General features: G+C 41.3%; 1 protein-coding gene across 4 annotated transcripts in view; it reads left to right on the plus strand.

Moving 5' to 3' along the window:
* Window positions 1-16,004, plus strand: part of MYH10 (myosin heavy chain 10) — a 154,090-nt gene that overhangs the window by 21,809 nt on the left and 116,277 nt on the right. For all 4 annotated transcript variants that reach the window (XM_024215616.1, XM_024215617.1, XM_024215618.1 and 1 more), the window contains exon 3: window positions 757-913. In XM_024215616.1, the coding sequence (XP_024071384.1) occupies window positions 757-913 (157 nt within the window). The remainder of the gene's footprint in view (window positions 1-756; window positions 914-16,004) is intronic.

Below are 16,004 nucleotides of genomic sequence, written 5' to 3' on the forward strand. Positions count from 1 at the left end.
TCCTATAGCTGGCCCTTGTTGTTATGGAACTATTGATTAATTTTTACTTAGCTTGATGCAGTTTTGAAAGCAGTTACCTAGAGATGTGGCCTGGAGGAAAGTCTTAAAGGGGGATGCTCTTTGTTTTCTATAGCAGGAGGAGCAACCCAGCTGTTCAGTGTTTATTACTAGATCATCTTGTAGAAATCAGCAGCTAATTCAAAATTTCTTCCTTAACTGAGTGAGTAGACTCTGAACGTGAACAGCTACATTTTTCATAAGTTTTGCAAGCATGATCCAAAAAACTTAGTTGTGTTTAAAAAAAGCACATTTTATCAGAGTAAAATTTAAATCTAATCTGCTTTCTACCTTTGATGCAATTTGTGTCCAAGTTTAGTGAAAATGGAAAACATTCACTTTGTGGTTTTTATGTACTAGTGTAATACTACAGTTTTTCATTTGCAAAGAGGGAAAATTCAAATCTGCTTTTGGGGAATGAGGAGGAATCAAATGCTCAAGACTTCACCTCTATCATAACTAAGCTCTTTTGGATACAAGTTATTAGATGTCTCAAAGTACCAACCAATATTTTTGAACTAAATAGTTTGAGGTGGTGGTTTTATTGAAGTCACTAATGTTCAAGACTAGCACAGAAATGGCCCACAATTTGGGAAGAATGAAGCTTTCCTGGCCTATGTGGCTTCATTTAATAGTGGACATATAAATGTAAGATAAAATAGCTAACCAAACTGCTGTTGGTGTGGGTTTTTTTTTTAGACTTATTCTGGACTGTTCTGCGTAGTCATAAATCCCTACAAGAACCTCCCAATTTATTCGGAAAATATCATTGAGATGTACAGAGGGAAGAAACGTCACGAAATGCCACCACACATTTATGCAATATCTGAATCTGCATATAGATGCATGTTGCAAGGTAAGAACTATTTAAATATTACTTTGTTATAAATAGCTGAAATTGCTTAATGCACTTAATTTTAGGCTCTCTATTGTCACACTAAAGTTTTGCCTTCTAATAAATATAGAAATCTTTAAACTTTTAAAGAAAGATATTTTTTGCGAGTTGGAACAGAGAGTGACCTTTTAAGAGTGTGACTCCATGGTGTGTTTTCTTCTTGACTTCCAAAATACCTGCCAGTTTGCTGCTGTGACTGAATGATAGACTTTGTAATTAGTGGTGTAATAGTAAACTTAAAGTGGAAATGGCTGCCTTCAGAACTAAGAAGTAATGACATTTGGGACACGAGGTGCTAATACAGTAGGGAACATGTACTTCCAGAGGCACCAAAATAAGAATTAAAAGGTGTGCAGCAAAACTAAACTAATTGGTTTCAGAAACAATTGCTAAATGGGTACTTTCAAACTGTTTTCTGTACTCCTGTTTTAATGTCACTGCACGCTATCCTGAGGTTTCTCACAGTGGCTAAAATATTTATTTTTATTTTATTATATATATATACATACATACATACAGGCAGGCAGGCAGGCAGGCAGGCAGGCATGGGGTAGTTGTAGCCATGTTGGTCCCAGGATATTACAGAGATAAGGTGGGGTGAGGTAATATCTTTTATTGGACCAACTTCTGTGGGAGAGAGAAACAAAACTTACAGAGCTTTTCTTCAGGTCTGTGAAAGCTAAATGTAGACCTGAAGAAGAGCTCTGTAAGTTTGTTTCTCTCTCCAACAGAAGTTGGTCAGTAAGATATTATCTCACCAACCTTGTTCCCCATGCTGATGGGAGGGATTCTAATGTTGGTGAAGGTACTCCACTCCCTAAGAGGTGGTAGCTAGATCAACGGGAGAATTCTCCCTTTGACCTAGTGTTATCTATGCTGGGGGTTAGGTTGGTTTAACTGTGTTGCTTGGGGGTGTGGATTTTTCACAATAATATGTTTGACCGTAATCACATTTGTGCAGGGGGAGGGAGATGCTGTATTGTCTAAGGCCCAATTACTTAAGGTGAAGTTTTTTTTACCCAATAAGAGTCTCAAAGATGAATTTAAAAACTAACACTTAGACTGCATTTAAGACAATAAGGATAACAAAACATAGCTCTAGATCAGCGGTACTCAAACCTCTTCATGTTTTAGATTATTTCAAGGGTGTGTGCGCATGGTGTTTTTTTTGTTTGCTTTTTGGCCACATCTCCTCAGCCCAGTCTTGGTTCCACATCTCCATGGCGACCATAGTTTTGGTCTACATAAATGTCCTAGAATAGTGAGGCAAGATGAAGATAAATGTTCATGGAATGAGTTTTTGGTTACTTTATATCCCTGTTTCCCTGCATCTTACCTGTTGTTTCCATGTCCTGGCATGTAGGAATTTGTTTGTTTAATGCCACACTGACATTCTGGTGTGCCATCCAGAGTGAGGTGCTGTCACCCCTGCCCTGCAACTTTGGGTGCTTACAATGCTTTCCTGCTGTAGCTCCCACCTGGGTTGCTAACAGACAGACTGCCAGCAGGTAGGTCACACCCTGAGTGTCTGTGCATAGCCATAGCCCTGGTCCAACAACTCTTACCCCAGCAACCTGTCAGCAAACACCAGCCACACTCTGGCTTTCAGCAGGCTTGGTTACCACATGTAGGGTGACCCCAACACTCTCCCAGTCCCAGATTCTCCCCTAAAATGTGTTCAGCACTGTCCAGCCCTCTCCTGGACAGTCCAGAGACAGTAAGTCCATTGCCTGTCTAAGGGAACCAATATACAACAGTCTGCTATCTTAAATGGAGTTACCAAACAATTCAACACCAGATTAGTTTTAATTAAAGAATAAAACAAGTTTGTTTAGCTACAAGGGCGATGGGTTTTAAGAGAGTACAAGTATAAGCCAGTAAAAATGAGAAATGGTTACAAGAGAAATAAAATTAAAAACACTTCCTAGTATTAAAACTTAACAGATGAGACTTGGTTCAAGGTGAAGTTCTTAGCACATGCTCCCAGGAACAGGGCTGACCCAATTTCAGGTCAAGATCTGCTCCTGAAGTCCAAATGCTGTTTCTTTTGTGTTGTCTTAAGTGACAGAGAAAGAGATGGATAGGGAGAGAACTTGGTGTGTTTGCCCCTCACTTTCATAGATTGGTCACCTTTCTGAAAAACGTTTTCCTAAGGTTTACCCATAGATAAAGTTCATTTCCACTGTGGGGACAGGGACGAGGAGTCTGGTGGTGAAAGAGGTTCCTTGATGCTGTTTGCTAAGATGCAGATCTGTTTGTTCCTGCCCCCTCTTCTCCCCCCGCCACCCTTGTCTAAGAATGGCCACTAGGTGAATGCACACCTGGCTAGAGGCATCAGCTTGTGTTTTTTGTCTCTGAGAAACTGGTTTACCCAGACTTGTCTGGTAAACACATTGCAGATCTAATTTCAGCTTATGTTTTTAACTTTTCATAGAATGTGACTACACACATTTCATCATATTATCGACCAGTGAGTTTAGTTTTCAAATGATACCACACAAGGCATATTTTTGTACAAAGATTATTACAGTAGTGTAGAGGGTCTGAATAGATGGGTGCATTCATTCACACACTCCTTTTTTGCAGCCCTCACCCTTCTTGGCTCTAATCTCTCTAGGTTACTCTGTTTGGTTCTGCCTTTCTCTGTTTGTTTCCAAATTTGGTCCATGTTTACAAGAATAAAACCCTTGAATCAAAGAATGCAATTGCTAAACAAGATGCAGAAGTTTGTCTTTGTGTTTAGCTGACCAAAGCTGTTGGAAACCCAGAGTTCTGACTTGCCATTCAATGAGACAAGATGGTTGAGGTAATGTCTTCTATTGGACCAACTTCTATTGGATAAAGAGACAAGCTTTAACCTGAAGAAGAACTCTGCGCGTAAGCTTGAAAGCTTGTCTCTTTCACCAACAGAAGTTGGTCCAAGCAGATTTTATTGCACTCACATTGTCTCTCAATATCCTGGGACCAACAGTGCAAACTGCTGAGGTTTATGAAGTTTCACTGCATCAAGACTGGATGATTCATCCTTCATAGAAGCAGCTCCTTGGACCATAGTTTGAGAAGTATTGCTTTAGTACCACCTTTGTTTGCTTCAAAGGTGGTAGTGGGGGGAAAACTAGAGTAGATGGCTGTAACAGTGCCTTCATGGGTCACAACTGAGAATACGAAATTCAGGACAAACTGCTGAGAAATAGAATCATAGAATATCAGGGTCGGAAGGGACCTCAGGAGGTCATCTAGTCCAACCCCCTGCTCAAACCAGGACCAATCTCTTGACAGATTTTTTTCCCCCCCAAAATCCCTAAATGGCCCCCTCAGGCAGACCACCAGGTGGTGGTTCTCCCATAAGATATACCAAACCAGCAACAAAAGTAAACTTCTGTTTCACCACACTGGCTAACAAGAAGTCAGAAAAGCAGTCTCCTTAGGCATTCCAGTCCTGGATTCAACACCCAGACACCAGACTTAAAGATGAGTGGTTATTTAAAACCAGTTTCATCAAACAAAAGGTTCTTCTGATCCCAAAGGACCAGCCACATACCCAGGTTAATGTATAACTCAGAACTTGCCCAATAATCACGCTGTTGTCAATCCTTTAGTATCTAAAATCGAAAGGTTTATTTATAAAAAGAGAGGTGAGAGTTAAAATTTGTTAAAGGAATCAAATACATACAATAATTGCAGAGTTCTTGGATCAGGCTTGTAGCACTGATGGAATAAACTGCTGGCTTAAGTCAAGTCTCTGGTTGCTTCCAAATCATTGGAAGGTCCTCAGTCCTTTGGTTATAATGCTCCCATTAGTATAAGTTCATAGTCCAGAGGCTTGAGCAGGAAAGAGGCAAAACAGAGATGTTTCCAGGGCCTTTTATAGCTTCTGCCGCGTGGAGGGAAATCCATTGTTTCAAACAAAGCCCTCAGCAGAACTAGTGGAAAATTACAGGTAGCAAGATGGTGTTTGGAGTCACATGGGCAAGTCGCATGTCCATGCATGATTTCGCTTTGTCACAGCAGGAAAGTCCATTAAGTGTTGATAGGCATCTTCTATTGTGAGTTAAGTGGTCCGTTAAAGAACGCTTAACTTGAATAGCCCCTTCAAGATGTGCAGGTTAAATATCTTGTGGGTGCTACTACAGGAGCAAACATTTGAAATCCAGGTATAGAGCCAATACTCATAACTTCAAATACAAAAATGATACATGCATACAAACAGCAAAATCACATTCAGTAAATCATAACCTTTCCATAGGCTAGGTCTACACTACAGCGGGGGGTTGACCTAAGATACGCAACTTCAGCTACGTGAATAGCGTAGCTGAAGTGGCGTATTTTAGGTCGACTTACCTGGCTGTGAGGACGGCGGCAAGTCAACCGCTGCCGCGCCGCCGTCGACTCCGCTACTGCCTCTTGCCGCGGTGGATTTCCAGAGTTGACGGTAGAGCCATCAGGGATCGATTTTTATCGCGTCTTCAGTAGACGCGGTAAGTCGATCCCCGATAGACGGATTGCTACCCGCCGAATCGGCGGGTAGTGAAGACGTACCCATAGACACCTTACTTGACATATTTTGTACAAGATTTGTTGCAATTGTATAACAATGATCTATGTGGTCATATTTTATTAGATAATGTCACAATGGCATCTCTGGGTTTGAAGAAAAAATATAGGTGTCAGGCTTGAAATTTGATAGATTTGGGCGGAAACTTAAACAAGGAAGTTGCTTTAAAGAATTAATACTTTGTAGTTATTCAAGTGCACAGATTTTTAGTATCCTCCACCTATATCGACCCATTGCTTTTCTTCCTTTCAGCAAGAGGTGGGAAGTGGTGTCAGCTAGTGGACTTCCCACTGATGTCTTACCTTCATGATTTCATTGCCAAGACAAAACAAGAATTGGGAAGTACAGATGTTGACAAACTGTACTTGACTGCTTTGTGTTAGATCAAAGGAAAGGAAAGGCAATGTTTCCTTTGCATTTGTAATGGGCTCCATTTAGTTATTCCTAGGCATTTCTTCAAGAACAAGATGGCAGGCAGGCTGCTTCTGAGACATGTGTATCTTAAATACTTATGACCCCCCATTACTGTAGTATGTGAGTGCCTCAGTCTTTAATGTATTTTCACAGTATCTCTCTGAGGAAGGGATGTGCTACCATCTCCACTTTTTACAGATGGTGAAACTGAGGCACAGACTAAATGACTTGCCCAAGGCCGCACAGGAAGTCTGTGGCATAACTGAACCCAAATCTCCAGAGTCCTGGCCCATTGCCTCCATAAGACCTTTTTAGCGTGGGTCAGGCTAAAATGACATTGCATTGTCTCAGTGAGGGAGTCCGAATACCACCAATAAAAATGAGACTAGTTTGAGTATGGTGGTAGACTTCTTGGAGACACAAGAGTAAGTTGTGAGAATGCCTGCCATTCTGCAAGAAAATCCAGGATTTCTTTTGCTAGTGAAAATGTTCAAGGATCAGTATGGTATACATATTTTCCCAAACCTGTTAGCTACAGGAAAATTTATGCTAACCTTTTCTTATGTATCGGGTAGGTACCAACTAGACTCACCTTGTGAACCTAACTCTGTGTGAGAGAACTGGATCACTACAAACATGTCCTCAGTCTTAAATAGAGGTTACAAGATGAAACTGGAGTATCATCTACTTTGTCCAATGTAAAATACGTTTAGTCAAATTCTGGAAAGAAAACATAAGCCGGCTTCATAGCTGACCTAAAGCCAAAGAGCAGCACCGCAACGGCTACCTAAATTGTAAATCCTGTTTCTTATTTTCATTATGTCAAATGCTCATGAGGGGACTGAAACAGTGACGCTGACTTAGACATTTCAAATAGTCATTGACAGGAAAGATTCCTCGGCACATTACAATCTTGAGTGTTTTGATATTGCAGTTTTGATTTCTGATAACTGGACTATCCGTTTCAGAGCCCAAATAGGAGGAGGGTGGGTCACCGTAGCAGTGGTTGTACAACCAAGCTCCACCTGTAAACCAAGCTGTTCCTACCTGAGGCATCAGGCGATGAGAATCACAGTAGATCACGTAGCTGTTCAAAATACGATTGTGTGCTCTGCTGTGTTCATCAGGCTTGGCTCTTCCTCTGATATTCAGATATATCTTATCACTAAGGTATAGGTGAGTACCTAGGACCTTGGCTCTTGAAGCTCTGATTTCAGAATCTTAAGCTTTCACTTCAGAGAGGATGTCAGAACAAACAGGTGACAATTGTTAGTCATGTTGCTTAATGCACTACTTGAAAGTGTCCAGATGTTGTTATCACAAGCATGGTATAATCTGTATAAAATAGGAACATAATCTGAAAATTCTGGTGCCTACACTTTTTGGAGAGAGGTTTCTTCATCTAGTACAAAGCATCATCCCTCTTAGGAGGAAATATGAGCGTCAATTGAAAAAAACAACCTAACGTTCAGATTAGTTAGGTGTTTTCTGAAAGAAACCCATGTCCTTTAGTTGCTTCTCAGCAAGTTTCAGGGCAAAGAGGTGTGTGAAATGTGTATAATCTGTAGTTTCTTGGAAGTATTTTGAGTTTACAGCAATTTTGTTAATCTCTGTCTAATTCTGGTTTGAGGAAAGTACTGGTATTTGGTTTTTGCTTGTTGCCATTGTCTAGTTGTAGCAGCAACTTTGCTATTTTGTTACCTTCCCTATAATGGTGGGATGATTATTACTTGCTTTGCCACCAATTGAACCTATTGCAATGGAAAAGAAGTCAACACAGAAAGGCCTAATCTACACTATACCAGCCAGCTTTTACTAGCTATACCAGCAAACCCTCCTAGCGTAGAGTCAGCTCCTATGAGCAAAATTGTGCTTTTGCCAGTATAGTTTATACCAGTTCCCTGAACAAAATAAGCTAGACCAGAAAAGCACTTACTAGTTTGAATTGCCATTCCTCCTAGGAGCCCTAGTCATAGACATTATAATGGCAGAAGCCCTAGTGCAGATGCAGTTATATTGGCTAAAAAACAGTGCTCAGAACAATGAGGTCCTGGTGCACGACGAGGGCTCCTAGGAGGTATGGTAATTCAAAATAGTACCGTGTATACTCGATCATAAGCCGGTTCGTTTATAGGCCAACCCGCGCGCCCCTGCCCCCCCAGATGGATAAGTAAAAATGGAAAATTTTTATAACCCGTTCATAAGCCGACCCTATAATTCAGGGGTCAGCAAACTTTGGCTCCCGGGCCATCAGGATAAGCCACTGGTGGTCTGAGATGGTTTATTTACCTCGAGCGTCTGCAGGCATGGAGGTAAACCTAAGTAAACAAAGTGTCCCGGCGCGCCAGCTGCTTACCCTGAGGGTCGGGACAGCAACTGGTGGGGAAATTTTTTTGGCGGGAGAAGCTGGGAGTCAGGGGAGTAACCTCTCTGACCACCCCCCACATGACCCCACCCCTAGCCTGGGACCCCCACACTCTCCCCATCTCATCCCTTCCCACCTTATCTGGGGAGTGTCGGGGAAGATGTCTCTGACCAGGCTGGAGCTGCTCCGGCAGGCTTGGTGGCGTGGCCACAGCCTGCTCCAGCAGGCCAGACCAGGCGGCGCGGCTGCAGCATGTTCCAGCGGGCTGGGCCAGTCGTGGCTGCAGCGTGCTCCAGTGCCCGGGCGGCGTAGCCATAGCCTGCTCTGGGGGGTGGGGCTGAGCAGCACGGCTGTAGCCTGCCAGCCCCGGACTGGCCCCGCCTCTTCCCTTCTGTCTCTGCTGGCTGTGCTGCCTCTCCTTGCTCCCTCTGTTGGGGGAGGAGGGGTGGGCTGTGTCCCACCTCTCCCTCTCTATACCTGTTCATAAACCGACCCCTGTCTCTGGTGCTTCCCTTTTTTACTAAAAAAATTTGGCTTATGAACGAGTATATACGGTAAGTGTTTTTCCTGGTCTAGCTTATTTTGTTCAGGGAACTGGTATAAGCTATATTGGCAAAAGCACATTTTTGCTTGTAGGAGCCGACTCTATGCTAGGAGGGTTTGCTGGTACCAGCAAACTTTATTTTTCGATTGTAGGTTCGGCTCTTTCTGAGCTGAGAGGTGAAAACATTATCTACTATCTGCTTCTTGTCCCAACTAAGGTCTAATGTCAAAAAGGTCTAAAAATCTCAGTGATATGGAGACAATTATTTGCTTTGGTTCCAAATTGCAGTAATTTGTTTTAGCTTCGCCTCCTCAGTTTGAGTATTGACAGGAGGTGTAATCTGTTCGCAAACATTCCAGGATAAAGAGTTTTTCAATTTCAAAAAAGAAAGGGAAAATTTTTGTCTCCGTTCTTTTAGAATGATTAAATTTAGGACTTGCATCTGGAGGAGTGGATCCATTCTAGGAGATAAAACTGTAATAAAAATTAGTTTAATTTTTCCTATTCAGAGATTAGAAGTTAACTGTAAATGAAATCTGTCTGGCCTCTGAGTGTTAGATGGTCTTTGCAGTCATGTTAGGAATAGGTTTCTCTTTCATTTTGGAAATAGGCATCTTGACATGTTGAGCAGTGTTTCCCAAACTTGGGACGCCACTTGTGTAGGGAAAGCCCCTGTCGGGCTGGGCCGGTTTGTTACCTGCCATGTCCGCAGGTCTGGCCGGTCCCGGCTCCCACTGGCCGCGGTTCGCTGCTCCAGGCCAATGGGAGCTGCTGGAAGTGGTGCAGGCCGAGGGACGTACTAGTTGCCGCTTCCAGCAGCTCCCAGTGGCCTGGAGCGGCGAACCGTGGCCAGTGGGAGCTGCGATCGGCCGGACCTGCGGACGCGGCAGATAAACAAACGGCTAGGCCCGCTAGGGGCTTCCCCTACACAAGCGGTGCCTCAAGTTTGCGAAACACTGTGGTAGGGAATGAGTTTGTGACATGTTGCAAGAAGTCTATCTGGGATATGGAGCAGGCTGTTTTGGGGGGGAACAAATGCATTATAGCTGAGCTTTATGTGGGATACTCAGCCTATAAATTTTAATACATTAAAGGCTTGGAGAACTTGTCTTAAAATAACCAAAAAGAAATTTAGCTTTTGATAGGCAATTCTCTGTGCCATGCCCAGCTAAAGAAAATGGTCTATAATAAACAAGTGGCTTCTCTAGGTAAACTCTTGCTTGGTAGAGTCCCTGCTCTAAAAATGTATTGGAAAACACATTTTGTTTAGGTTGAGGGTGAACCCATTTGTATTAACTTTGTCTCCACGTGCTCCAGGTGAATCCGGAGTCTTGCTAGGTAGCCTAAGGAGAATTTAACAAGTGGTGGAGACTGCCCTCACTCCCTTTTGACAGAGTGGACTGGTTCACCCATGTGCATGCACTCACATCCAGTAGTGCCTGCTATTGGATTTCTAACTTGCTATATGCACTTTAACTGCTGCTACTTATGTAACTGTGCCTCACACTTTAATTGTTTAGTGGAGAGCAATCTTTTCCCTTGATTTTGCTGTCAAACTCCCCCAGGGTCTGAAATAGCTAGAATTGGTTGGTCTTGAGGGTATGCTGCATTACCCAGCATGTGTGTGTACTGTATTTTGTTTTTCTGGCATTTTGGGGAGTAGTGAGGAATACTAGCGGTCTAGAACAGGGTGTGGTTTTTTTTTTTTTTTTTTTTAAACTTTGGATATGTTGGGGGATGACACTGGAGTGTTGTACTATTAAAATTTTATAGTACGACTTCAAATAATGGCAGGGACTCTTTATTTATATTGAAAATAAAATGGTTATGGGAATCTTGCTTTTTGGGATGTAAACTAGCCTTGTAATTTTGGGATTGGTGAATATAGTTTCCATTTGGTTGGTTCTAAAACCAAAGAGGAGGATATTTGACATGAATAATAAAACCAGAGTAGATGGTTCTTCTGGGGATAAAATGCCTTCTCTCTTTCTGCCACACACAGTTCAGCTCCAACTCTTTTGACAATTTAGCCAATTGAAATTTTCAGCTGAAGGAAGAATATGCAGGAAATAAGATGCCTCTTTTTTTCCCCTTACAATTTCTCAACATGTTCAGACCTTGATAATGCATTAAAATCTGGATTGTCCACACAGGTGAGAGATGCCTTATCACCTCCTTTTGCAGTAGATTCTGAAGTTAGCCATGCCCCACTGGCCACTTCCCTTGCAAATGCCCTTACAATTGCTGATTTCCAAGGCATTTGTATCAGATCTATGTGCAAGACCAAAGTGAGGGATTATACAGACCTAAGCTGTAACATTAAACAACTCTTAAGACCGGTCTTTATATCGTGCAAATTGAGCCTTCATTTCAAAATTAATGTGATGGGAGAACTGCTTGGAACATTCTGGTTTCATATCCTAGAATCAGATTAAAAGCTCACTAGTGCTCAACTTTGTGTCTCTCAAACTACATTCTCTTTAAATGCAAGTGTGTTAGGGCCCAAGAGTTTAAATAAACAATTGGGGCTTAAACTCCAAAATACCTCTGGTTCAGATTTTAAAAATCAAAGTGTGTGTGTGGTGTGTTTTAAGTCTACCAGCAACAAAACTTAACATTGCTTGATCATCTGAATTAATCATTCATTATCTTGCCTAGTGCTGGAAAGACTCCATTTTGTTAAACTCCGAATATAAACTGGAAACTTCACTGCACAATGACAGCTCTGTTGCAGAGGGTTTGTATAGCTGGCAGTTAGCAGTGCTGCTGTCAAACTGCTTCTGTATTCTTGTCCAATTAAGGTCCTTCTAAACAGGAAATACATTAAGTACTGCAGTCTGCACAGGTCAACTCTTGTGATGTCCTGCTGAAAGAAGGAAACTGGGTTGAAATCTATGTGTGTGTGTGTGTGTGTCTCTCTCTCTCTCTCTCTCTCTCTCTCTCTCTCTCTCTTCCCCTCCTCCACCCTGTGCTTATAAAGCAAAAAGTCCTGTTCAGATAATAGAAATTTAGGACCCAAAGGGACTTCAGTAGGTCATCTTTTCTGGTCCCCTGTGCTGAGGCAGGACTCAGTATTATTGAGACCATCCCTGGCCAGTGTTTGTCTAACTTGCTCTTAAAAAGCTCCAGTGATGGCGATTACCTACGGAGGTTGTGGAATCTGTTCCAGTGCTAAACTACCCTTACAGTTAAAAACTTTTTCCTAATTTCTAACCTAAATCTCCCTTGTTGCTATTTAAGCCCATTACTACTTGTCCTGTCTTCAGTGGCTAAGGAGAGCAATTTATCACCTCTCAATAACAACTTTTTACCTACTTGAATACTATCATGTGCCCCTCAGCCTTCTCATCTCTAGACTAAACAAACCTAGTTTTTTAATCTTTTCTTGTAGTTTGTGTTTTCTATACCTTTAATTTTAGGTGGCTCTCCTCTGGATTTTCTCCCAATTTGTCCACATCTTTCCCAAAGTGTGATGCCCAGCCAGCACTGGACATTGGGCTCCAGCTGAGGCCTTATCAATGATGAATAGAGTGGAAGAATTACTACTTGTGTCTTGCTTAGAACACTCCTGTTAATACATCCCAGAATGACTTTTTTTTTTTTTTTTTTGGCAACAATATTAATGTCGACTCATATTTAGTTTGTTGCTTAACCTCCTGGATGCTTTTCTGCAGTACCCCTTCTTGGCAGTCACTTCCCATTTTGTGCAATTGGTTATTCATTCCTAAGTGTAGTGCTTTGCATTTGTCCTTTTTTTGAGTTTCATTCTGGTTTTTATTTCAGACCACTTCTACAGTTTGTCTAGATCATTTTGAATCCTAATCCTGTCTTCCAAAGCACTTGCAACCCCTCCAAGCTTGGTACTGGCCACAAACTTTAAGTATACTTTCTGTGCTGTTATCCAAATTATTTATGAGGATATTGAATAGAACCGGACCTAGCACAGATCTCTGTGGAACCCTACTCAATATGCCCTTCCTGCTTGACACTGAACCATTGGTAAAAACAGAATATGGTGTGGTTTTTCAACCAGTTGTGCAGCCACCTGTTAGTAGGTTCATCTGGACTATATTTCCTTAGCTTGCTTATGAGACCATCATGTGAGACCGTATCAGAAGCCTTTCTTAAGTTGGGATATCTCATCTACTGCTTACCCTGATCCACAAGGTCTGTTACTCTGTCAAAGAAGGATTCTAGGTTGGTTTGACATGATTTGTTCTTGACAAATCCATGTGGACTGTTACTTATCCTGTAGGTGCTTACAAATTGATTTCTTTATTTCCTCCATTATCTTTCCAGGTACTGAAGTTAAACTGACTGGTCTATAACTGGGTTGTCCTTACTCCCCTTGTTTTAGATAAGTATTATATTTGCCCTTTTCCAGCCCTTTGGGATCTCTTCTGTCTTCCTGGAGTTCTTGAAGATACCCACTAATGGCCCAGAGCTCTCTTCAGCCAGTTCCTTAAATATTTTAGGATGTATTTTGTCAGGTCCTGCTGATTTGAAGATCTCTAACTTGTCTAAGTAATTCTTAATTTGTTCTTTCCTTATTTTAGCCTTCGATACTACCCTATTTATACTGATGTTCACTATATCATCCGACCACTGCTAACCTTTTTGGTGAAAGCTGAAAAGAAGGCATTTAACTCTTCAGCCAAAAAAAAAAAAAAATCCTGCCAACTCTCCAGCTCTCTCTTCCCTTAGACTTGCTTCTTATGAGATCTTTTCTACCAGTTCTGAGTTTGCCAAAGTCTGTCTTGAAGTCCATGACCTTTATTCTGCTGTTCTTCCCCCCCCCCCAAGCTATTCCTTCGAATCATGAACTGATCATTTCATGATCAGTTTCACCCACCTTCAAATTCTCAACCAGTTCCTCCCTATTTGTAAGAATCAAATCTAAATCAGCCTCTCCCCTACTTGCTTTCTCCACCTTCTATAATAGGAAATTGTCTCCAGTGTATTTCAAGAACTTATTGGTTAATCTGTGCCTTGCTGTATTTTCCCAATGGATGTCTGGGTTGTGATGGGGGACTTCAGCTACTAAGTCCTGTGCTTTGGATGATTTTGTTGGCTTTTTTTTTTAAAAAAAAGCCTCATCTACCTCTTCCTGGTTAGGTGGTCTATAGTAGACCATGCCATGGCATCACCACTTTAAAAAAAACAAACAAACTCCTTTTATCCTTACCCAGAGATTTTTCAACAGGTCTATCTCCCACTTTTATATCAACCTCAATCAAGTGTATATATCTTGATTATACAAGGCAACTGCTCCTCCTTTTTTACCTTCCTGTCTTTCCTGAACAAGCTGTACCCTTCTATACCAATATTTCAGTCATGTGAATTATTTCACCCTCTGTAATGCCAATTATGTTGTAATTATTATTCACTAGTATTTCTAGTTTTCTTGTTTATTCCCCGTACTTCTTGCATTAGTATAAGACATCTAATCATATTGAACATGTGTCCTTTTGATGAAGACAATAGTAGGCAAAGCTGCATTATCTCCTTTAGCCAGTAAAGTGTATAAAACTTGATTCACTGGCCAGTAAATCACATTACTATTTTGGTTTATTTGTTTTATTAAGGGTATGATTGAAGATGTTTTAAACTGACAAACACACTGCTGCAAAAAATGTTGCTAAATCACATGTGTTGCTGTTGAAATATTTTACGCCTGTACCAGAAAAATGTGTGGGTGGTTTTTGTGAGCTCTTGAGTTCTAGGATTCATCCCTGAGAAGGCTCATCCCACAGTGTCCTGTGCTGTGACACCACGAGGTTAACACAAGCTGCTTATTACTTGGTGACCTAGGAGCTCTTTTGAAAAGTGTTGTAGCCTGTAAGGTACATTTGTCTAACAGACATAACATTTCTGTTCCCGTTCTTTTGTTTCCCTTCCATTATTTTAATTTCCTCACTTGCTAGCATTATGCAGGAACAGTTGAAAGAGCAGCAGAATATATGCTGATCTGTGCACTAAACTTTAAACTTCCATATAACTAAACTATTTACATCAACAGAATCACATCGATAAGTGTGATGAAGGAACTAGTCTGTTTGTTTGACTAAACAGTTTATAGCTAAAAATCTAGGCTGAGATTTTCAAAGCTACTTAGATGCTCAGTTCAGTGGGAATAGGACTTCTAAATCCCTTTGGCAGCTTTGAAATGCTCAGCCCCAGTTTTTATACAACATGCAGGGCCAGCTATGCTGCTGAAAAATGAATAAGTGAGGAAATGAAAGTTGGGGTTGGGACTTGGGTCTCATTTAAGGTACAGGAAAACTTACAGAACACATCTAATTGCTGACTTTCAATGTTTTTTTTCATTTAATTGGAAATGGAGGACTGGCCTAATCTTGAGATAGTAGCACCCCAATTTGGGGATGTTTCCTAGCACTCGTATTCATCAATAACTCAATTTATTCTTCTTCCTCTTCCCAAAATTTACTGCTGGTTTACCCTAGCTATACCTTATTTGTAGTCACTGTGTGGGATTTTTCATATGGCAGTTAGTTCAGTAGGTTAAAGCTAAATTTTCAGAGCGATGTCTCAGGTTGCTCAGGAAAATAAGTGGCCTGGTATTTCGGGTATGTGTGTGGGGAGGGAAGAGTGTTAGCGATTGCCAAGGTCCATCGTGGTTGTGTGGGGGTATTTTGCTATATTTACACTTTTTTCATCTTGTTTCCTTGATCGTTTGTTGAATATTAAATTAGCATTAATGTCATAGGACTGACTTTAATTCAACTGGGAAGAATTTTCATCTGTAAACAGTAATTATGTCTACCACTAACTACTTTAGGTTAATCAAAGGCTGATATGGCCTATCGTTTTAGGGCCTACTGTCGCTTAGTGATTAGAAATGTAGAGTAATGCTCAATACCTGTTGTAAGTCTGTCCTTGGGAAGAAAGCGTTTTCCTAGGATTTAGAAGACTAGAACTAAAATTACAGCACAAACTCCTTTCTGAAAATTAAATGAACAAGCAACTCTAGCAGTCTCTCCTTTGGATAGCCTCACTTTCTCAAATGGAAACCACGCTATGTAGCAAGCAGCATAACATGCTGTTAGGCTGAAAAGACTGGGAGGGAGCCACACAGCGTTCTCTCCATGTTCTGTAAAGAATGCAAAACACCTATTGTCAGACATACTAAATCTATGATTAAAATCCCAAATAT

This window comes from Terrapene carolina, unplaced genomic scaffold, assembly GCF_002925995.2.
Source record: "Terrapene carolina triunguis isolate 2854851 unplaced genomic scaffold, T_m_triunguis-2.0 Scaffold192, whole genome shotgun sequence".
Taxonomy (NCBI): Eukaryota; Metazoa; Chordata; order Testudines; family Emydidae; genus Terrapene; species Terrapene triunguis.